The sequence below is a fragment of the Pseudorca crassidens genome, chromosome 1 (genome assembly GCF_039906515.1).
Source record: "Pseudorca crassidens isolate mPseCra1 chromosome 1, mPseCra1.hap1, whole genome shotgun sequence".
NCBI lineage: Eukaryota > Metazoa > Chordata > Mammalia > Artiodactyla > Delphinidae > Pseudorca > Pseudorca crassidens.
The window spans coordinates 91,753,381-91,777,353 of NC_090296.1; the positions used below are offsets into that span (position 1 = coordinate 91,753,381).

Genomic DNA, 23,973 nt, shown 5'->3' on the forward strand with positions numbered 1-23,973 from the left:
TCCTGATTCCTCCAGCTCCGTTTTTCTTTCTCAAGATTGCTTTGTCTATTTGGGATCTTTTGTGTCTCCATACAAATGTTAAAATATTTTGTTGTAGTTGTGGAAAATGCCATTGGTAATTTGATAGGGATTGCAATGAATCTGTAGATTGCCTTGGGTAGTACAGTCATTTAGACAATATTGATTCTTCCAATCCAAGAACATGGTATATCTTTCCATCTGTGTGTGTCATCTTCGATTTCTTTCATCAGTGTCTTTTAGTTTTTGGAGTACGGTTCTTTTGCCTCTTTAGGTAGGTTTATTCCTAGGTGTATTATTCTTTTTGATGCGATGATAAATGGGATTGTTTCTTTCATTTCTCTTTCTGATCTTTTGTTGTTGATGTATAGAAATGCAACAGATTTCTGTGTATTAATTTTGTATCCTGCAAATTAACAAATTCACTGATGTGCTCTAGTAGTTTTCTGGAAGCATCTTTAGGATTTTCTATGTATAGCATCATGTTATCTGCAAACAGTGACAGTTTTACTTCTTTTCCAATTTGGATTCCTTTTCTTTCTTTTTTTTCTCTGATTGTTATGGCTAGGACTTCCACAACTATATTGAATAGAAGTGGCGAGAGTGGACATTCTTGTTTGGTTCCTAATCTTAGAGGAAATGCTTTCAGCTTTTCACCATTGAATATGATGTTAGCTGTAGGTTCATCATATATGGGCTTTATTATGTTGAGGTATGTTCCCTCTATGCCCAATTCCTGGAGAGTTCTTTTTTTTTAAATCATAAATGGGTTTTGCATTTTGTCCAAAGATTTTTATGCAAATCTATTGAGATGATTATATGATTTTTATTCTTCAATTTGTTGATGTAGTGTATCACACTGATTGATTTGCAGATATTGAAAAATCCTTGCATCCCTGGGATAAATCCCACTTGATCATGGTGTATGATCCTTTTAATGTATTGTTGGATTTGGTTTGCTAGTATTTTGTTAAGGATGTTTACATCTAAGTTCATCAGTGATATTGGCCTGTAATTTTCTTTTTTGGAGGTATCTTTGTCTGGTTTTGGTACCAGGGTGATGGTGGCCTCATAGAATGAGTTTGGGAGTGTTCCTTCCTCTGCAGTTTTTTTCTAACAGTTTCAGGATAGGTGTTAACTCTTCTCTAAATGTTTGATAGAATTCACCTGTGAAGCCATTTGGTCCTGAACTTTTGTTTGTTGGGGGTTCTTTAATCAGTTTCAATTTCAGTACTTGTGATTGGTCTGTTCATATTTTCTGTTTCTTCCTGGTTCTGTCTTTAGAGATTGTACCTTTCTAAGAATTTGTCTGTTTCTTCTAGGTTGTCCATTTTATTGGCATACAGTTGCTTGTAGCAGTCTCTTATGATACTTTGTATTTCTGTGGTGTCAGTTGTAACTTCTCCTTTTTCATTTCTAATTTTATTGATTTGAGCCCTCTCCCTTTTTTCTTGATGAGTCTGGCTAAAGGTTTATCAATTTTGTTTATCTTTTCAAAGAATCAGCTTTTAGTTTCATTGATCTTTTCTATTGTTTCTTCATCTCTATTTCATTATTTCTGCTCTGATCTTTTTGATTTCTTTCCTTCTACTAACTTTGGGTTTTGTTTGTTCATCTTTCTCTAGTTGCATTAGGTGTAAGGTTAGGTTGTTTACTTGAGATTTTTCTTGTTTCCTGAGGTAAGACTGTATTGCTATAAACTTCCCTCGTAGAAGTGCTTTTGTTGCATCCCATAGAGGTGTTGGACTGTCGTGTTTTCATTTTCATTTTCATTCGTCTCTAGGTATTTTTTGATTTCCTCTTTGATTTCTTCAATGATCCATAGGTTTTTCAGTAGCATATTGTTAAATATTTATTTGGGTGTGCCGTGTCTTAGTTGTGGCACATGGGATCTTTGTTGCTACCTGCGGGATCTTTTAGTTGTGGCATGCAGGATCTTCAGTTGCACCATGTGGGATCTAGTTCCCTGACCAGGGATTGAACCTGGGCCCCCTGCATTGGGAGTGCAGAGCCTTAGCCACTGGACTACCAGGAAAGTCCCTAGTAGCATATTGTTTAGCCTCCACATTCTTTTAGTTGATTTCTAATCTCATAGTGTTGTGGTTGGAAAAGATGTTTTACATGATTTCAATTTTCTTAAATTTACTAAGGCTCACTTTGTGGCCCAGCATGTGATCTATCCTGGAGAATGTTCCATGTGCACTTGAGAAGAATGTGTATTCCGTTGCTTTCAGATGAAATGCTTTGTAACTATCAGTTAAGTCCATCTGGTCTGATGTGTCATTTAAGGCCTATGTTTTCTTACTGATTTCCTGTCTGGATTATCTCTCCATTGATGAAAATGGGGTGTTAAAGTCCCCCACTAGTATTGTGTTACTGTCAATTTCTCTTTTTATGGCTGTAAGTATTTGCCTTATATACTGAGGTGCTCCTATGTTGGGTGCATATATATTTACAACTGTTATATCTTCTTTGATTGATCCCTTGATCATTATGTAGTGTCCTCCTTTGTCTTTGTCTCTTGTAACAGTCTTTAAAGTGTATCTTGTCTGAAATGAGTATTACTACCAGCTTTCTTTTGATTTCCATTTGCATGGAATACCTTTTCCAACCCCTCATTTTCAGTCTGTATGTGTCCCTAGATATGAAGTGGGTGTCTTGTGGACAGCATATATACGGGTCTTGTTTTTCTATCCATTCAGCCAGTTTACCAGTTGGAGAATTTAATCCATTTACACTTAAGGTAATCATCAATATGTATGTTCTTACTGCTGTTTTAAAAATTGTTTTGGCTTTGTTTTTGAGGGTCTTTTGTCTTCTCTTCCTCTTTTGTTCTCTTGGATTCCTCTTTCTTTTTTGTGTGTGTATCTATTGCAGATTTTTAGTTTGCGGTTACCATGAGGTTTTCATATAGCAGTCTGTATATAAACAAGATTGTTTTAAGTTGCTGGTCTTTTAATTTCAAAAGCATTTCCAATATCCTGCATTTGTACTCTCCTCTTCTCACCATTGCTCGTTTTGATATCCTCTTTGGGTGTAGGTGATTTCCTACCTTTACTGTATGTTTGCCTTTACCAGTGAGCTTTTCCATTCATAATTTTCTTGTTTCTAGTTGTGGCCTTTTCTTTTCAGCCTAGAGAAGTTCCTTTTGCATTTTTTGCAAAGCTGGTTTGGTGGTGCTGAATTCTCTTAACTTTTGCTTGTCTGTAAAGCTTCTGATTTCTCTGAATATGAATGACAGCCTTGCTGGGCAGAGTGTTCTTAGTTGTAGGTTTTTCCCTTTCATCACTTTAAATATATTGTGCCACTCCCTTCTGGCCTGCAGAGTGTCTGCTGAGAAATTAGCTGAGAGTTTCCTTGTATGTTGTTTCTTTTCTCTTCTTGCTTTTAATATTTTTCTTTGTGTTTAATTTTTGTCAGTTTGATTACTATGTGTCTCGGTGTGTTCCTCCTTGGGTTTATCCTGCCTGGGACTCTCTGTGCTTCCTGGACTTGGGTGACTGTTTCCTTTCCCATGTTAGGGAAATTTTCAGCTATTTATCTCCTCAAATATTTTCTCAGGTCCTTTCTCTCTCTTTTATCCTTCTAGGACCCCTGTAATGCAAATGTTGGTGCATTTAATGTTGTCCCAGAGGTCTCTTAGACTGTCTTCATTTCTTTTCATTCTTTTTCCTTTATTGTGTTCCATGGCAGTGATTTCCACCATTCTGTCTTCCAGCTCACTCATCCATTCTTCTGCCTCACTTATTCTGCTATTGATCCCTTCTAGTGTATTTTTTATTTCAGTTATTGTATTGTTCATCTCTGCTTGTTCTTTAGTTCTTCCAGGTCTTTGTTAAACATTTCTTGTATCTTCACAATATATGCCTCCACTCTTTCCAAGATCTTAGATCATCTTTACTATCATTACTCTGAATTCTTTTTCAGAGTAATTGCCTATCTCCACTTCATTTAGTTCTTCTGGGATTTTATCTTGTTCATTCATCTGGGACATATTCCTCTGCTGTCTCATGTTGTCTAACTTTTTGTGATTGATGGTGGTTTCCATTCTGCAGGCTGCAGGGTTGTAGTTCTTCTTCTGCTGTCTGCCCCCTGGTGGATGAGACCTAAGAGGCTTGTGCAGGCTTCCTGATGGGAGGGACTGGTTCCTGCCCACTGGTGGGTGGAGGTGTGTCTTATCCCTCTGGTGGGCAGTGCTGTGTCAGGGGGTGTGTTTAGTGGGCAGTTACTCAGGAAGACTTTATGCAGCCCGTCTGTTGATGGCTGGGGCTGTGTTTCTGCCCTGTTGGTTGTTTGGCCGGAGGTGTCCCAGCACTGGAGCCTACAGGCTGTTGGGTGGGGCCAGGTCTTGGTGAGATAAAGGCAGTGTCCAGGAGGGCTCATGCCAATCAGTACTCTTCAGAACCACCACCTCCAGTGTTTGTCCCCACTGTGAACCACAGTCACCCCTACCTCTGCAGGAGACCCCTCCAGTTACCAGCAGGTAGGTCTGGCCCAGGTTCTTATGAGGTCACTGCTTTTTTCCCTGGGTCCTGGTGCGCATGAGATCTTGTGTGCACCTCCAAGAGCAGATTTTCTGTTTTCCCCAGTCCTGTAGAATTCCCGCAGTCAAACCCCACTGGCCTTCAAAGCCAGTTTCTCTGGGGATCCTCTTTGCATTGCCAGACCCCCAGGCTGGGGAGCCAGTGTCAGGCTCAGAACTTTCACTCCTGTGGGAGAACTTCTGTGGTATAATTATTTTCCAGTTTGTGGGTCACCTACCCAGTGTGTGTGTGATTTGATTTCATTGCGATTGCGCTCCTCCTACCACCTCATTCTGGCTTCTTCTTTGTCTTTGGATGTAGGATACAGTAAGTCGCCTACATATGAACCTTCAAGTTGCGAACTTTCAAAGATGCAAATGTGCATTCACATGTCCAATCAATCATGTAAGTTAGTTCATGTGTCTGGTGTACATTGCCGTGTGTGCATCCCCTACAAGTGGTTGTGCTTTTGTGTACTTTACTGTACAGTACTGTATAGAATACAGTACTGTACAGTATCTTTATTTCAAGACCAGGATGTCTGGAAGCAAGTGTAAAAACAGCACTGGTGTAGCTGGTACTACTGTACTTTTCAAGGTTCTATACTGTAGGATTAAAAATGTTTTATTTTTTGTGTTTGTTTTCTTGTGTATTATTTGTGTGCAAAGTATTATAAAACAATTACAGTACAGTACTATATAGCTGATTGTGTTAGTTGTGTACCTAGGCTAACTTTGTTGGACTTATGGACAAATTAGACTTACAAACGCACTCTCGGAATGGAAATCATTCATATGTAGGGGACTTACTGTATATTTTTTGGTAGGTTCCAGTGGGTTTTTTTTGTGAATAGTTGTTCAGCAGGCAGTTGTGATTTTGGTGTTTTCGTAAGAAGAGGTGAGGTCACATCCTTCTAACCCACCATCTTGTCTCTGCCTCCAACCTTACAATACTATCTTTAACTACACCATTAAGAACAGCAACACTTGCTGTTTTCACATCCAAGAATCCCCTTCTTTCCTCTTACTGGGTTCCTACCCATCTCTCATGGGGTAAGTGCTGGTCCTTCATTTTCCCTGGGGTCATCCTTCTAGCCTCTTTCCTCTGTTTCAATAATACATGTATCTGCACCACTCATTTTGATATTTAGTCATATATGCCAAGTATGTAGAAGAATTTAGACCTTATGAGAAAAATAGGAGAAAGAATCTTATATTGTAAGTAGATCTGTAAAACTTTTTTGTATTCCTAAAATTAGAGTATTACAGATGTTTTTCATATTAATACATTGTAAAAGAACATAACTACTACTATACATTTAATTTATTTTCATTTTCCATCTCTTAATTGCTAGAAATTTTTAGGATTTTCTGCCCCCACAAGTTAGAAAGATGCTGTAAATTTGTTTTGATTCGTACAGTTAGTATACACACTGAGAGACATTTTTCCCCTGAAGTTGGTTTTTCATTTAGACAAATAAGTTTGTGGCTGTGAGCTGTAGCCTCACGCTGCCCAGAACTCACTGTGATTCACAGATGTAGAATAAGAAGTTCTATGTTTTAAGGCAGAATTTTTGAGTAGCTCTCAACTTCCTCTCCCCATACTGCAGGATTGTATAGGACTTGTGCTGCACAGGAAAATTTCAAGCATTGTCCATATGTTATCCTGTATTATCTCCCTCTTAACTCTCCCCCTTTCAGCAGACAGAGGAAAAGGGTTGCTGGCTCTACTTCTGTTTGCTCTCCTCTTCCACTCCATCCTACCATTTAACTTCCTTTACTTCCTTTTTCCTCCCCCCAGTCTTCATGGCAGAACACACTAACTCTTATTCTGCCATCTGGTCTACCTTTCCTTCTTCAAATTATCCTTGAGTCTGACTCAGTTGTGCTGTTCACTCAATATGTGAAGTTCTTATTATTACAAGAACAAATTTATACCAATATAATTTTGCAAAGGGTAACTTCTGGTTGATCAGGAATTTCTGCAGAGAGTTTTGATGGATCTTAATTCTTTGTAATAACTGTGTCTCAAATAAGCTGCTGGGGGTCAGGAATGGCCCTATTTTGCAGAACAAAAACCTAGACAAAGTGTTTACTTAATTAGGCACAGTGTTCTCTAGGATCATGGCACTGATTAACCTGAGGTAGGCAGGACCATACTGGGCTATATAGTTACTGAATAGACTGATTACATCCTTTCTGTATCCTTTCTGTTTTCTATTTATTGCATTAATGTGATCAGGTATCTGATTCACTTGAGCCTTGGAGAGCTGGCCCTGCTGTCTGAGATGCTCATGGACATCCCCCATGGATGCCCATGGGGCAGGCAGTGAGGATGGCTGCTGCCACTGGTCCTCTGCAATCTCCCTTGGCCTCAGCCTCCCTCCAACTAGAATAGGAGGTGGGTCACAGGGAGGCACTTACACCAGGGAAGCACTTCTTGCCTGCAGAGAGGGTCTTTCAGCTTTGGATCCCTCAAAGGCACAAGGAATGCGACCATGTGCCCAGGAGACAGATGAGTGGGGGGAGGCAAATTCTACTTTACCTTTGCAGCTCCTTCCATCCTCCTGCAGAATGTAGCCTTTCGGGCATGAACACTGGTAACTCCCTTCTGTGTTCTTGCAGATAAAATTGCAGGGTTTGGGGGCCTGGTTGCACTCATTCAGATCTACGATCAAAGAGATACAATGTGACCGCCCATCTAAAAAGATGCCTAAATGCTCAATACCCACAGCATCTAACAAAGAATCCTAGTTTTGAGGAAGGAAAAAGTAAATTCTGTGTAGTCTTTGATCACTGTCACATTTCCTTAAGAAATTACACAGGCTTTTTAGATTTTTAGTTTGAGGGTGGTTTTTTTTTTTTCACCATAATGTACAATTTCCACCTGGGAGTAGACCTGAGCATCAGAAATAGAGCACTTACCTACGCAGGCAGTTCCGGTTATATCTGGAGTATAGCCAGTTTTACAAATGCAGTGATATGATCCTCTGTCATTGATGCATTCCCCATTCCGGCAAACATCATGAATAACCTTGCACTCATCAATATCTATAATTTAATGAGTAGAAAGTAAAATGAGAAAGACATTGTAAAATGGACAACATTCATACATAGGGGTCACTTCACGATAAATACTAAAACTGTGTGACTATATTATGGACCTAAGGAATTAAACCAAAGGGATGACAGCATACGTTTCATATGTAATGGTAACTGTATTGAAAGGGAAATGAATAACTTTATTAGACTATAGGGGAAAACTTAATAATTGCTCTTCTAAATTTATATTGTTTTTCTCCATTGGGTCCAGAGAACAACATCTAGACATATTTAACTCCTTGCTCCATCTCATGCCATCTCATAAATGAATCACAGCAGAAGATCCTTTTGGTAAGGAAATCCCATTTTCTTCTAATAGTGTATGTCCAAAATAAGGAAAGTTTTCTTTCTATTCTTTTTGTTGTGTTTAAAGTTAATCCTGAAAAATAACAGATTGCACACTACTGGGGAAATGGGACCAAACTTCCCTCCTTTGGTTGAGGGAGGCATCAGTGGATCACTGGGCTGAGTTTTTGCAACCTGCTAGGGAAGAGAGACCCTTAGTCACAGCTCCACCACAGGGAGAAAGATTTGGTCAATATGTACTATTGGGCATTAAAGACACTGTCCCCCATATCTTGACCCATCTATTTCCTTACTGCTTGGCGGGATGCCAATACCAAGGGAGTTCTTAGCCTTTGATTGCCAAGTAACCATTTTCTATCAACAGCTCTTATTTTTCCTGATTTTTTCAAGTTTACTCTGAAATGCAATTTAGCATACCCGCATTGGTCTCAAGAAAAGTCTTTCCACCATCTCATTTTCATATCCTCCAAAGAATCATAAACTGCTTTTGGTCATTCCATCTTATCTATTCTGTCTTTTACGACATCCAGTTCTGTTATTCCACGTTAGCCACATCTTTCTAACATGAACACAAATCCTCTTTAATCTCTTCTCCTCTCACTTCTAATTTCCTCCCAAGGAGCTCAAAAAGTCTTTCTCCTTTCTCTTTCATGAGACTAAAAACAATTTCAGTTGATAAACATAATCCTGAAATTTTTTTTCAGAGTTGCCTCAGACACCTCAACAGCCTCCTCCTCATCCCTCGCAAGTTCAAGCAACTTGCAGTTTCCCAGAGGCAATTGTCTTAATTGCCAATACAATCGCCCCTCCATATCCAGGGCATTGGTTCCAGGACCCCCTCACTGATACCAAAATCCACGGACGCTCAAGTCCCTTGTATAAAATGGCATAGTATAGTTGGCACTGTAGGTTCAATCAGCCTCGAATGGATATCAATCTAGGGTTGGTTGGATCTACGGATGTGGAACCTACAGATGTGGAAGGCTGACTGTGTATCAGCGTTGTTTATACTTCTTTCATGCAGTATATTTCAGCCAATTTTATGAGATAAAATACACATTGGCGGACTAGTTTAGGAGTTTAGTGATCATTTATTCCAAAGTTTATCTAAAAAATTATATTCTGAGTAACCAGTAACTGACTTACAACAAACTTCGGCTTGAAAAGTTGAGGACTTGTAATGCAGAGGCAGGGACTCAAGGACACACAATTTAATCAGACCAAGGACACTTCGGCAACATGAACTTGAATATCTAAAATACCATAATGAAGCCTCTTTCTTTTTGTCAACTTATACTATGCAACTCAGCCTAGGCCCATATTATAGATTCTGTATTCTCATCTGTTCTTCATGAAACAAATTCCCTGAAAGTATTTTCGGACCATAAATGAAGTACCTGCTCTGTTGGTCAAAAATCAGAACAAAATAAAGTACCTGCTCCGTTGGTCATAAACCCTCGGCCATGGGGGCAGAGTTTTTTGAAAGCCACAGTGCCCTGGAAAGGGCAGATCTCACAGTGGGGACCCCAGCCTCTCCCTCCGTCGCAGCAGCATTCAGACTTGGTGACTGGGTTCCTGTTGCTTGAGCCGATCTGACACATGTTTTGGAGCACCTCTGTGAAGCAGTACCCTTCCCGGTTGTCTGGATGGGACATGATATTGCAAAGAGAATTGGGGGGAATTTTAGGAGCATAACAAGGTATTCAGAATTTGGTCAGGTATAAAACCCAAGAAGGATGTTAACACTTTACCCTGGGTGAGAAGGAGCAAGAAGGGAAAGCTGGAAGCGGCAGTAAGAGAGAAAGGATGACATCTGGGGAAAAGAAGAAAGACAAGAAATTCAGTAAGTGGGCAGAAAGGCCTTGGCCTCAACAAGATTATCACTCTATCTGCTCCCAGAAATATGGGGGAATAGTCATTCTCTAGAGAGGGGCAGAGAAACACTTGGAAACTGATCCTGAGCATCAAGGGCTTAAAAAGGGAGCTGAGAAAGAAATTCCAAGCAAGTGATTCAATGATACAATTAGCAAAGGAAGAAGTTAGCGGCAGGGTGGTGCTAAACCCAGTGGACAATCACGGTCACTGAGTCATCTCCAAAATATGAACATTTTTAACAGTTTCTATCATTTCAAATAAGAGATCTGGTTTCAAGTGTCCCAGTGGGGGGTTACAAAAGCATCCGGTCATCTGTACTCACCCAGGCACTCATCCTGGGTGGGGCTGGCTGTGAAGCCATCATTGCACTCGCAGGTATAGCTCCCCCTGGTGTTGAGGCAGCGCCCGTTCTCACAGATCCCAGGCTTGGTCTGACATTCATTCTCATCTGTGTGGTTTAATTGAAGGGCCAAAAACAAGAGGAGTCATCTGTCTGCTTTGTACAAAGATGGATTCTTTTTCTTTTAAAAATTTAGTTTGTGAATAGGTAACCTGTTCACATTGTTCCAAATCCAAAAGGTACAAAAGAATATTCAGCAAATGTGCCCCTCCCTCCCCTTTCCCCAGCCACCAAACTCCCCTCCTGGGAAGCAACCAGTGCTACTGCCAGTTTCTAAAGTATCCTTCTGGAGATGAATTATGCCCATACAAACAAATACAACCATTCATGCATGTACCTCCACCCTTTTAAAAACGTAATTGATAGCATTTTTATATACTTAAACAGATGATAGCATTTTAGGTACATTTACATTTTTCACTTAATAAAATTTAAAACTTCTCTTATCTGTACATGTAGAGGATTCTCAAAAGATTATTTTAAATGAAGGAAAAAGAACCTTAAGATCAATCTGTTAAAGAAATATTACAGTACTTCACTAGAATAATGTCTGTGATGGTCAGTTTTGACCTGAGGGAGTTTATCTATACTAATCTTCTGATTCAGTGTAGATTATGCTTATTATAATACTTCAATAATATTAAGGAATCATAATTCAGTCTCCCAGGTTTAAAAAAAGCCTTAAAATAGCTGGAGAGTCTTATGATTGTTTAGAAAGACCGTAAAGTAATTTGCCTAGGCGCTTCCAATTGAGAATAGTTTCAAGCCCCTGAGGCAGAGATCTCCTTAGGAGAGGCAGAGGCTAGGAAGGTGACATTCAGAACAGCGTTAAAACAGCTCAAAATTCCCAATGCCAAGGCCACCCTGATACCAATTAAATCAGAATATCTGAGGTGGGACCTGAGCTCTCCGAGTGATTCCAGTGTGCACCTGAGGCTGAAAATCACTGATCCCAGAAGATCCAGTGTATGATCATAAATCCACATGCTTTTTCTGTGCTTTGGAAGTCTGCTCTTCAACTTCCGTTTAATTCTGTATCTTACAGAGTAAGAGGACAATGAGGTTCTTAAGCTTCTTGACCAACATAAAATATACTTTCCTGATATGATTGAATATTAAAAAGGAAAAGGATACATGTGGGAATTTTCTAGTATTTTTTTCCTATATTTACTGACTAAAGCAGAGGTCAGGAAATTTTTTCTGTAAGTAACAGGAATGTTATAGTATTACCATATAATATACAGTCAACAGTTTAGGCTTTGCAGGCCATGTGACCTCTTGTTGCAACTGCTGCACTCTGCTCTGCTGTTGTGGCATGAAGACAGCCATGGAAAATAACGAATGGTTACAGCTGGGTTCCAATGAGTCTATTTACAAAGACAGCTGGCGGACTGCCAGGCTGAATTCGGCCCTAGAGCTGTGGTTTGCCAATCCCTGGGCTACTATGGTTTTCAAGGCTGAAGCCACATTAGAATCACCTGGGGAGCTTTAAAAACTACCAGCGCCTGGGCCTCAATCTAGACAAGAGCAGTTTCTCTGGATGTAGATCCCCATGGTCTAGTGATGCTCCCGGGCCGCAGGGACCAGGCATCTGGACTCAATGTCAGGGTGGTGGTAGAAAGTCAAGTCAACAGAGAGGTATTCCAATGTGGTGGAAAGAACTGACCCCAAAACAACAAAGGAGTATAAAAACAGCAAAGGAAGGGGCTAGAGAAAATACCTGGTCTTCTAATCCTGGCAGCAAAATGGGCCTAGAAAGCAGGCAAAGGCCAGCTCAGAGGAAGAGAATGATGTTGCTGGTAGAATCCATAGATAATCGAGAGGCAAGGGGACCTCTACAGGAAGTCATGAGATGAGGTAAGAGAGGCAAGAAGAACACAGTGTCCACAAAGACTCAGAGCCCACGTCTCTTCTGTCCTTTGTCATTTCCCACTCATTCAAAGCTCCTCTGGTGGGGATGCCCTTACCTACGCAGCCTTCTCCATCGGGTCTTCGCTGATACCCAGGTCCACAGATGCAGATGTATGTGCCAATGAGGTTCTTGCATTCCATCTGTTTTTCAGCACAATCATGTTTACCCTCTTCACACTCATCCTCGTCTGGAAAGAATGTACAACCACAAATTCATAAAAGGAGCTGCCTTAACTTCCTGCCTTTTAAACACAAAATGGCATTCAGTAACTAATTTTCATTGACACTATTTCAGCATTAACCTACTTCCTTTTGCACTGTTGGGAAGTGGTCTCTTAAGATGGGAAGGAGTCTTCTAACCCCCTCTGAACTTAATGAAGAAATTTCTCTCTGATAAATTCTTCAAAGGCAGGAAGTGTGATTTCCAATTCTCTTTGACAAATTGAACTAAAAAGGCCTTATAAAAGGCTTTCATAATATGATAATTATAACAACAGCATTATCATACGGATATAATAATAAACCAAAGCTTCCATTATACAATACTTATAACAATATAATAGGTTATATCTTAATATCAAAATATTAGAATCATTGTGAAATATAATAATGAAAGTTTTGGTTTTTATACTTTGAGGAAGAGACAAGCATCCACAAATATCTTCTTCTCTACCGGTTCTTCCCTCCATTTCCTTTTTTTCTGGAAGTGTGGCTCTTCTTCATTCATTACTTTCTGTCCTATGGCATTTCCCTCTCTTTATCTTTCCCCGTTATATTATCTGAGCTGAAAAATTTGGACTTTAGCCTGCATGTGACGTGGAGCTCTCACTTAGGGAGTTTTCCTACCTTTAAGAAAAAATCTATTTAAGCCATTTGAGGAGAACAGATATCTGCTCATTTAAGACTTTGGGAGGAGCAAATCAGAGCTCTTCAAGGATCCCCAGGATTTACCCATCTTTGTATAACAGAGCTTAGTCCAGTGCTTTGGAAATTGCAGGTGTTCAGTAAGCACTGTTTAAAGTAGATTCCATGTGTTACCCCATTCTTGGACTATAATATCCCTTAGTGATGGGGATTATTTTTTAGTATTCATATTCCTTCTTTTGTGTTCTCCTTTATCATACTGGGATATGATTATATCTGTCTCAGCCTCTTCATACTGAGCTTCTTGCATGTGGGGAAATGTCTTTTTTTCCTTTATATCTTCACACCTTGCAGAATGGCTGGCATGTCACAGGCATGCAATGCATGGTGAACTAAAAAGGATCTGTAGTGCAGCCTTCGACTCAGCTTTAAGCTACAATTTAGGAGAAAAGGTAGCAATGACAACCCCAATATTATCCATGGACTACAGCAGTGCTCCCCAATTCCCAGCCTTCCTCCTAATTGGAAGCTTTGGAGGGACACCTCCCATCATAGACAAAGTTAGGGCTCCCTGGCTTAGATGACCTTGAACATGAGTGTCTCACCTCTGCACATTCTTCTGTCTTCTCTCAGAACATATCCAGTGGGACATTTGCATTCATATGAGCCGTAAGTGTTCACACATCGGAAAGCACAGAGCAGAGGATTCTGGGCACACTCGTTTATATCTGTGGCAGAATGTAGTAAGAGAATAATGGATCATAGGCACCAACCAAAAAAAGGAATATACTTTTAGCAAAAGTGGTAATGCTTCATTGTCATAAACATGGATAGGCCAAGCAGTCTCTGATGTTCAAAGAATTATAAAATTGAGTTGGTTATTTTATAATTGGTATAAGTAGGGTGATCATACACCTTGCTTCTTCCAGTACAAACTCAGTTTATGCCTATTGTGCTGGTATAACTATTAACTGCTATTTAGGTGGAAGAGAAATTACAGGTCACCCTACATATAGGGAGCTTTTCTGAAATCCTGGCTTTGAAGTCTCAAGTTGACCAGTTGCCTCTCCCTAAAGGCACACGGAGTGGGGATCAGTTTCACCCCATTCAGCCAAAACAACTGCCAAGTCAACTGCTGTCAGTCAGAAAAGAAGCAACCCATCCAATATCATTAACCACCTCCCCTTCCCCAAATAAGAGAGGCTCCTGTGAAGTAACAGTGATTCTTATGCCCAAGAAAATGGTGTTCTGAATAATTTCACACCGATGCCCAAGTTCTAGCCTTAAATAGCTAGGAATAATAATAATGATAGATTAATAGATAGAAGTGGTTTCTGGTAGATTGCATAGTTTGGAACCATCAGAATATGTTTTGGAAAAGCAGGGTTAAAACAGACCATCTTGATTATCATGTTTCTCCCTAAGGGCCATGATCCTGCCTGAGAATATCAGTGAGACCCTAGATCATGATTTAAAAATTCACCAACAACTTTGACTATGAGTATTGATGGGTCATATTTCTAATGAAGAGCTCACTTTAATACCCACTTTACTGTCTCCTCCCCTTCATTCTTTTATTAAACCAGTGGTTCTCAACTTGAGAGTGCATCAGAATTACCTGGAGGGCTGCTAGGCCCCACTCTTAGAGTTTCTGATTCAGGAGGTCTGGGACGGGGCCTGAAAATCTGCATTTCTAGCAAGTTCCCAGGTGATGCTGATGTGGCTGATCCAGGGACCACCCTTTGAGAACCACTATTCTAGACACTCCCTCCCTTTCCTTATATCCTACCAGGCATACTGACAGTTGCTTAGAGAGTATGGACAGCCTCTTTTGCTGTGATTGCTCCCAGACGGTTAAAGGATATTGGTGGTTATCTCAGTGTGTAGATGTTTCTATGAGTAGAAAAGAAAAAGAAAGGGTGCACGGGATACAAAGAAAAAAGGTTGCAGGGGGGGGAATGGAAAATAAGAAAGAGGGTAGTAGACAAGGCAGGTGTTGTATCTAAATATTAGTAGTAGAGGACTTCCCTGGTGGCACAGTGGTTAAGAATTCCCCTGCCAATGCAGGGGACACGGGTTCGAGCCCTGGTCCGGGAAGATCCCACATGCCGTGGAGCAACTAAGCCTGTGCGCCACAACTACCGAGCCTGAGCTCTAGAGCCCATGAGCCACAACTACTGAGCCTATGAGCCACAACTACTGAGCCCATGTGCCACAACTACTGAAGCCCGCACGCTTAGAGCCCATGCTCGGCAACAAAGAGAAGCCACTGCAACCGCAATGAGAAGCCTGTGCACCGCAACAAAGAGTAGTCCCCGCTCGCCGCAACTAGGGAAAGTCTGTGTGCAGCAACGAAGCCCCAACACAGCCAAAAATAAATAAATTTAATAAAATAAAAAATAAATATTAGTAGTAGAGACACCAACAAGAACTCTGCATGAGATGCGGCATAACTTGTGCCATGAACCACTTACATCTTTTTCAGATACTCTCTGCAGATAGGAGGCCACATAGAGAAGAAATGATAGCATGGCCCACCAGGCCCAGATTTTCCTTATTTTATATACCCTGAGTGGTATTTAATATTCAGAATTGTAATCAACCAAGTACTGTCCCTGTGATCAGAACATGTAACCAACTATTCTGTGTTTAAGAGGCTTACCTTCACAAGTCATCATTGGACCAGGCTCAAATCCCTCCTCACAGGTGCATTCAAAACCTCCGATCACGTTCTTGCAGGTTCCATTTCCACAAGGATTGCCCACCGAACACTCATCAGTATCTGCAGGTGATCAGAAGTGTAGTCAAAACATGATGCACTGGGAGAAAAATGGACTTGGACTCAGAGAATACCTTTCCTTCTATCGGAATATTTTGATCTCTAACATCTTGTTTTATTCTCATTCTGTCCTTGAGAAAGGAGTGCATGGGTCTTATTACCACAGATTTATAGCTGTGAAATTTGACTTGCTAAGTGGCAGTGGCAGTGGCAGTGACAGTTATGGTACCTGGGCTTCTTAGCCCTTACAGTGCTCTTCACCATGAGTGTCCCCAGCCTCCTGCATTATGAAGTACATCTACTGGGAATAGATACTCAAAGGGTTAAAACAAGGCGTCTCTCACAAGTCAAAAGTTTTCGCTTACTTAAAGCTAGAAATACATCTCCAGTTTGGCCTTACATTACATCATTCTCCAAGAAGTCTTAAACATGATGCATTTTTGCCAGATATAAAATAGAAGACTAAACATACGCAAAATAAGAGACCAGAGGTTAAGCAAAATTAATACACAAGATAAAGTCAAGATTCAAGTAGATTTTGTTGATTTTGTTGAAACCAGATGGTTTACATTAGGCAGAAGAAAGGCTAGGAAAAATGTGTTTAGGGTATGATCTCTCTAAACAACTGTGGAGAGAGAACAAATCTTACCAAGGAAGTCCAAAAAATATGTATGTCTCCTAACCCATCCACCTAGAATACTGACTGTTCTTATTCTGACACAGCTCTTGGGGGAGAGGGCCTTCCTTTGGGAAAGGAACATTTCAGAGAAATAACATTGCGATCTCAGCTGTCTAGAGCACAGAAGAGTGATGGGTTATTATCAAGGACTATGTCTCACGTTAGGTTCTGAAATCAGCAAGTGAGGGCAGGAGGGTATGGCAGAGAGACCCTGGGTGAGGATGCTTATTTCTCACATTCATCGTAGCACTAACTGAAGATACTGAATAGAAAACATTGACAACTTTGCTTTTGTTCTGCTGTGAAATTGCATTTCGCTCTCAAGAATATTACATCTCTTTCAAGTTCATAAAAATCACAATATCATTGGTTTTTAGAGCTATAAGGTAATTAGAAATATTTTAATCCATCTGCATGATATTACATTCTGAGGCTTAGAAAGGCAGTTAAAACCTCCTACCCTGATTCCCTATATGGAAAGAACATCTTTTAATGGACACAGACAAACCCTCGGCATTTATGCCACTATTAATTTAGGTTACATTGAATGGCTTTGGATTTCTTAGATAAAAGAGGTCAAAGATCAGCCGTAGGAACCATTCTTTGACATTTTAATAAGGGGGTTAAAACAAGAGGAATGTACACTGGGTACACAGCCTTTCATAGTACTAACTGTAACAAAATCTGGGTAAATTCTGTGTTTTACATACTAAGAGAATAAGATTATGACCATTAACAATTTTTTACCTTTAAATTTCACAAAGGCTTTCGCGATATATGCTGTCCTTCCTACTATCTCTTCAAACGTGTTCAGTGTCCTCCTCATCAGACTGTAAGGTCCATGCGAGGAAGGACCATGTTGCCTTGGTTCACTACTGTAGCCATAGAACCTAGCACAGTGCCTGGTGCATGGTGGGGACTCAGCTAGTATTGCTAGATGAATGATACGTGAACAAGTGTCTAAAACTTATTTCTGTCCCATCTTGGTACTTATTCTTCCTAGTGTGAATGCTGAATAGCTGAATTTCTGATTTGTAAAATCCCAGTAACAGAAACCGCTTTATTACTCACCCACACATTCGTTCCCTTCCAGAATGTAGCCAAAGGGACACTCGCAGCGATAGGAGCCATCGGTATTGATGCACTGCCCGTGTTTACAGACATCAGGTTCTTTGCACTCATCCATATCTTAAGCAGAGGAGGAAAAAAGAGTGAATACCAATGTATGTTTGGAAACACAAAGGTAAATTATGATCATTTCAGTGCCTAATCGATGAAATATCTAGTATTACAATATTAACATGCAATACCATAATACAATTGGTATCTAAATGAAAAGACCAAAAAAAAAAAAAAAGAGCTTCATTTTCCAAGATAAGTGTGGAGAAATAACAGCTAGAGAAAGGACAAAGAGGAGGCTGGTTGAAAATGTTAAGAAATGCTGAGAATGCAGCACAAGCCACTCACCAACCGCTGAATCATCGGGTCCCACAATGATTCCACTTCCATAGGGACAGATCTGGCGGAAGGCCTCTGTGGTGGAGATGAACTCTCGTTAATAGGTGGGCCAAAGGCAATTAACTACAGGCTCCTCCCCAAGTATGGTGTGGAAACTGCACATATTGGAACATGATGAACAAGCCAAGCCCAGAAACCAGAGGGAGATAACAAGGCTCCCAGAGCTGGTGTACCTACGACTTGGGCAGCTTTGAGGCATAACATAGTTCAGAGAAAATAACTACCTAGCTCCTGAGATAAAATCATTTTAGTGAACATTTTAGTTGGACTTAAAATTCAACTGCCTTACGTTTTGAAGGTCTACAATCTTATAGCCTGTACCTTGAATGGCCAAAGAGAAATGCAGATAGTAGACATACCATCGGGTTCAGTGGGGCACAGCTCACAGGGGTCTCCCCAGCCTTCTCCCTTCAAGGCACAGCAGCATTCCTGTTTGGAGTGATTTCTGGATTTGGGTGACGAACACTTGCCTCCTTCAAACTTCGCGTAACAGTAGCTCATTCGCAAATCTGCAGCACAAATTCAAGAGGCCCCTCAGTTGCTTTCCTACTAAGTCATCACTGTATACTACTGAGTAAGAAACAATCCACCCTGTTAAATGTGATCTCTTCTCATTACTAAAGTCGCACTTTTTAAGTGATTATAATAGTAACTGAGCTGAGATCTTTAAAGTAGTAAGTAACTTTTGTAGTGAGAGCTAATGAACAAATCTGGTGGCTCTTACCTTATTATTTCTCATTTTATCCAGTGTTCCAAAATAACCTGATGTGAATAATAAAAACCAACACTGCCACATTTCAATGCTGACGTCATCAGTGACTTCAGGACGGAGACGTTGAGATGGTATAACATTTAGCAAGCACGCTAAGTTAAGGTAGTTAAGGTAGACCTCCCAGCTCTAGTACTCACTGTGATATCACACTATGCTGTTTATTCTGTGTCCCCTAAGCCCTGGACCCAAAATAAAACCCCAGATTCCAGGCATAGAGCAAATAAAGATGTGGCAATTTTGTGGACTGGCGAAAATACAACTCAATGGTATTTCACTGAAGCAGCTACTCACGCAGCTTCTGTCTACAAAATATATGTGAGGTTTTCTGCAGATTTGACACACGTGTGTGTACACACTTGCACACACACAGAAGCTTATTTAGCTCCACAGAGAGAGGGAAGGTAAAGAGGAGGACGGGGAGATGGGTGGATGTGAAGGAGAATAATTGTTCTTCCAAAGAATATATTTCTTTAATATCAGTTATTTCTTGGTAACTCCAACATGGAACACGGGGCTGGGATCTAGTTCCTACAGAATTCTCCAAAATTGCTTGACAGTTTTGGTAACTGACTTTTCCATTTCTTAGAGAGCAAACTGGGTGTCTCTAAAAAGTGAGCTCATCCAAGAGCCTGGAGTATGTTTTCCCTCAAATTTGACCTCCAAAGCTTTGCAAACTCCTCTGAGTTACACAGACGCTAAAATCTGCAGGGTTTAAGGAAATGCTTTCATATCCATTTTGCACAATCCCCCTTTCTTTATGTATGACCAGGTCTGCCCTCTCCTGTCACTGTTTTCAATTCCCGGTAGCATATTATTATAGCCATTTATGATTTCAGTTAAGACAATTTCACCATCTTTTATTTCAATGAAAAGGAGACAAGGTAAGAATAACTGAGCTGCCAAAGATCATAGCAGAAAAATTTTTATGAATTAAAGTAAAAATATCAGTCAACCACATTTACCAGGCTCCAATAAGTCAAATTCTGGTGACCTCGCCAATGAACCTGTTGAACTCTTCATGGCTACCAACTCTTTTAGAGAAACTGTCTCTCTAGTTTCTACTCCATTTTCACATCCATCATGGCTGGGACCTAAAAGGCACCTTTCAGCAAACTACTCTTCTGAAGGTGAAGAGCAATAAAAGCCTATCCTTGTCCTGCAGCATCTCTGCTATTTAAATGGTCGCTTTGCTGAAAAGTGTCAAGATTTAACAAATTGTAGTTTCTTGAAGGACACCTTTTGATGTGCTTTGTTCTTCAAGTTCATCGTCACATACAGTGTTTTGTGTTTATTGGTCCCGTTTTTTTTTTTTAATTTTTTTTTTTTTTGCGGTATGCGGGCCTCTCACTGTTGTGGCCTCTCCTGCTGCAGAGCACAGGCTCTGGACGCGCAGGCTCAGCGGCCATGGCTCACGGGCCCAGCCGCTCCGCGGCACGTGGGATCCCCCCGGACCGGGGCACGAACCCGTGTCCCCTGCATCGGCAGGCGGACTCTCAACCACTGTGCCACCAGGGAAGCCCTATTGGTCCAGTTTTTATTATTTATGCCTACAACTGTCTGAAGATATAATTTAATGACTACTCACAAAAATGTCTCAACAATTATATCAAAACTCAATTCTCTCCTTTGTCTTTCAGCTTGTAATGTTTCTTTTAAACCTAGATACATGCATGTGCTAATATTGGTCTGTTAATTTTCTCATTCTCTTCTCCTTTCATTACGGACCCTATTCCATACCCCAGCCCAGCTCCCCAACACCGCTCTATCACCTCACCCCGGGGGGGAAAAAATATCTAGGTATGAAGTTTAGAGTGAGCCTAAGTGACAAATTCCCTTCACTGAACTTCATAAGTGGGAGTAGCTCATTTACATCTGTGGCCTTTAGGTGCCAGGGTCTGTTCACCTGAGTCCTATATCACATTTGTTCCTTCAAAAACATTATCTGTGGTTCTGTGGAATTTTCTCATTTTATGGACAACAGAAGCCTGACTCCTAATTTGTCATCTTACAGTAAAAACCCAGCTCTTTATGCCCTGGCTCTAGCAAAATCTGTGCTCCTTGGGAGATTTACATTTGCTTGTGATGATCCTCTAGAATTGGTTTTGTTTTTTAATTAAAGGTGCCTTGCATCAGGAAGGAGAGTTGTGTATGCCCACATCCTTTAACGTGGGCTTGCTAGGATGCCTGCTTACAGGTCTATCTGCAGAGAGCCTTAATGACCTTTGAAATTTCATCAGAGCTACGAAAGTCACTTTCCCTGCTTGCATTCCTCAATTCTGGCTCTGCCTCTTGGAGCTGAGCATGTGGCAGGGCTGCTCACAGCTGGGCTGATTCTTCCTGCAGCGTTAGCTTGCTCTGTGACAGGCCAGTGCAAATTGAATTAATAGCCTATGAATTTCCTCTGGCCTGCCACATCGGCAGATTCACACCTGGTTTCTCACTGCTTTCTTTCCAAACTCCGGCCAAGCCAAAGGCACACAAAGACAAGGGAGTAGGAGTAAGAATTTATCTGGCTGGTCTGTACCATACAGACAGAATATTTGCTTGAATCAAGCACCATCCCACCCATAACCCAGAAATCCACATGGGCCTCTGACAGCTACCTACAGGAGCAAACCAACAGAGAATTCTCAACTCTCCCCCTTCACACCCCTAAATATTAGGTGACCAAATGACCCGTTGAAAAGTAAAAAGTTAATCAGTTTGAACAACAATAGCAAGAACCTATGAAGGACTCAGAAATGAACAAAGCTTTTTCACGTATTCAACAAGACTGGTTGGGCGAGTATCCTTATTGTTGTTTAAAAATAAGAAATATGATAACTGAGCTTCCAAAAGATTAAATGACTTGCCCTAGGCTATAAATGGCAAGGCTGAGACCCCTAAGCCCCATATTTGGAATCTTAAATGATATTCATTGCCTCTTACTTGGTAATATGGAAGCAAAAGACAAAACAAAACAACCAAGGAGAAAAAAAACTGAACAAAAGAATATAACAACAACAAACAACAAAAAAACCACCGGAAGGGGGTGGGACGGGGGTGGGGGGGAGGATATGTCTGTTTGCATGTGTTTTTTGGTCCTGAATTCACTAAACTAGTCTGTATAAGTAGACAGACACACACAATTGTTTAGTAAAATCTGAATAGTTTGCTGAGACATAATAAACTGTGTTATGCTTAAGTTCAGGCTCCCCTTTTGATTTTTTTTTTTTTAAGCTCACAAGTATCATTCCTGAAAACAGACTGTGGGCCAGCAAGAATCCTGGTCAGTTCACATTTATTTCTCTGTTTTCTTAGAAAACTTGTGATGTAAGAGATAGGCATTATAACCCGGGAGCACATGAGTTAATCTGCACTTTTCTGTCTGAAAGTCTAGGTTTTGGCCCATATTTACAGAGGTTACCTTTTCAGAGGCAGAGAACTTGTAACTGAACTTGCCCCAGGCTTTGCCACGTTCAGTGGCTCATGGCTGATCCCCTGCTGACTGACCTATGAGCATCTGTGTTCTCAGGGGGAGAGACAGGTTTAAAGTGCCAGGACAGTTGTTGTACAAGCAACCATAATTTGATGGATGAGTTTTTAACCTTAAAAGTAAAAATGAACTTTCTGACATATGGTAATCATTAGACGTCTGGATGAATGAAAACACTCCATCTTCTCTTTCACAAAGAACCAAAACTTCGCCATGTTTAAAAAATAAAACCACAACAAATAAACACAGAGTAATGAAAGTCTAAAGCCAAAAGTCAAAAGCACTTACCTTGGCACCTTCTTCCAGTGGAGGACAAGGAAAACCCATCTGGACACAGACATTTGAAGCTGCCTTCAGTGTTGCTGCACGTGCCCAAGGCACAAATTTCTGGTTCTTCAACACATTCATCGATATCTAAAAGAAGTACATGTGTCAAACAAGGTCAAAACATGATGGAGACACCATCGGGTACTAAATGCACAATGTAAAAGTACAAAGTGTAACCGAGTTTCAAAACTCTTCTAACAATGAAGATTTTTCCTGTATCATGATGCTGTGAGTGGTCTTCTAGGCTGTGATGACTTTATTTATTTTTTCTTTTTTTTTTTTAAAGATTTTTTTGATGTGGACCATTTTTTTAAAGTCTTTACTGAATTTGTTTCAATACTGCTTCTGTTTTACGTTTTGGTTTTCTGGCCACGAGGATGTTGGGATCTTAGCTCCCTGACCAGGGATCGAACCTGCACCCCCTGCATTGGAAGGTGAAGTTTTAACCACTGGACCGCCAGGGAAGTCCCTGTGATGACTTTTAAAAAACTAGTTTTGATGGTTCTTATTGTAAAAATGGACTCTGCAAGTGCCTTCTTAGGGATGCAGTGAGAAACTTGTTTTACCCAGACTGAATTTCTTGGATAATTAGAAAAGTTGGAGTAATTTCATACCACCCTAAACTAGGAAAGAAGCAAGAAACTCTAGAGTCTGACTTCACCACTACACAGTAAGCAGACGCTCTGAAATTTTAATGGTGTTGCCAATGAGTTACCCCGTGAGAGATGTAGGTCTTTGAACCAAATTTGTTCCCCTCCACCCGTCTGTCCACAGTGCTTTCCCCAATATCCCATGCTACAATATCCTAAAACTATGACTTTTACAAGGACACCAGTACTCATGAAAATAATCCTATGCAATACAAACTAAAGATATCACAAGAGATGAGGCTCCTCTCTCTCATTTGCAGTTTAATTTGTCTGAAGACACAAACATATCTTCTGTGTATAGACTATAGTTTTTCTTTTATCATATAGATGATAGGGATTTGACACACATAATTGTGACATGTTTCCTTTAGCATATTAATATACCTGATCTACTGTAAAGGAGTAATTAAGGATGGTTTGCAGGGAAGTTTCAGTGGCTTGAGTATGTTCTAGTTTGCCTGGGAGAGTACTGGTTTATGCCTGTTGACCTGGACTTGTTATTAATAGTGCCCTCCTCAGAATTGTCTTGGTTTGGTCAGTAAAGTACATGATGCCCCTACTTGTGGAAAAAGTATGACCACTCTTTCCAAGAGACGTACCCATCATTTCCCCTGACTTTCAGCAGGAATTTGTAGTGAAAAAGAGGTAAGTCTTGATTCTGAGCCATGCTATTTTTATGGACAATTTTTTTCAACGAAACAGATATCCCTTGTATCTTGCGACTCTTTATTTTCAGGTTTGTGCAACGAGTTCTACCCACACCAAAATGTATTCG

The 23,973-nt window shown here is 40.5% G+C and overlaps 1 protein-coding gene across 1 annotated transcript in view; it reads right to left on the bottom strand.

The window, feature by feature from the left end:
• FBN1 (fibrillin 1) overlaps positions 1-23,973 on the bottom strand; it is a 252,580-nt gene that overhangs the window by 22,036 nt on the left and 206,571 nt on the right. Inside the window, exons 49-59 of the mRNA XM_067746257.1 lie at positions 22,510-22,635; positions 18,334-18,483; positions 17,924-17,989; positions 17,528-17,644; positions 15,661-15,780; positions 13,604-13,726; positions 12,191-12,322; positions 10,146-10,271; positions 9,384-9,590; positions 7,466-7,591; positions 7,086-7,208 (exon numbers count right to left, since the gene is read on the bottom strand). Coding sequence (XP_067602358.1) covers positions 7,086-7,208; positions 7,466-7,591; positions 9,384-9,590; positions 10,146-10,271; positions 12,191-12,322; positions 13,604-13,726; positions 15,661-15,780; positions 17,528-17,644; positions 17,924-17,989; positions 18,334-18,483; positions 22,510-22,635 — 1,416 coding nt within the window. The remainder of the gene's footprint in view (positions 1-7,085; positions 7,209-7,465; positions 7,592-9,383; positions 9,591-10,145; positions 10,272-12,190; positions 12,323-13,603; positions 13,727-15,660; positions 15,781-17,527; positions 17,645-17,923; positions 17,990-18,333; positions 18,484-22,509; positions 22,636-23,973) is intronic.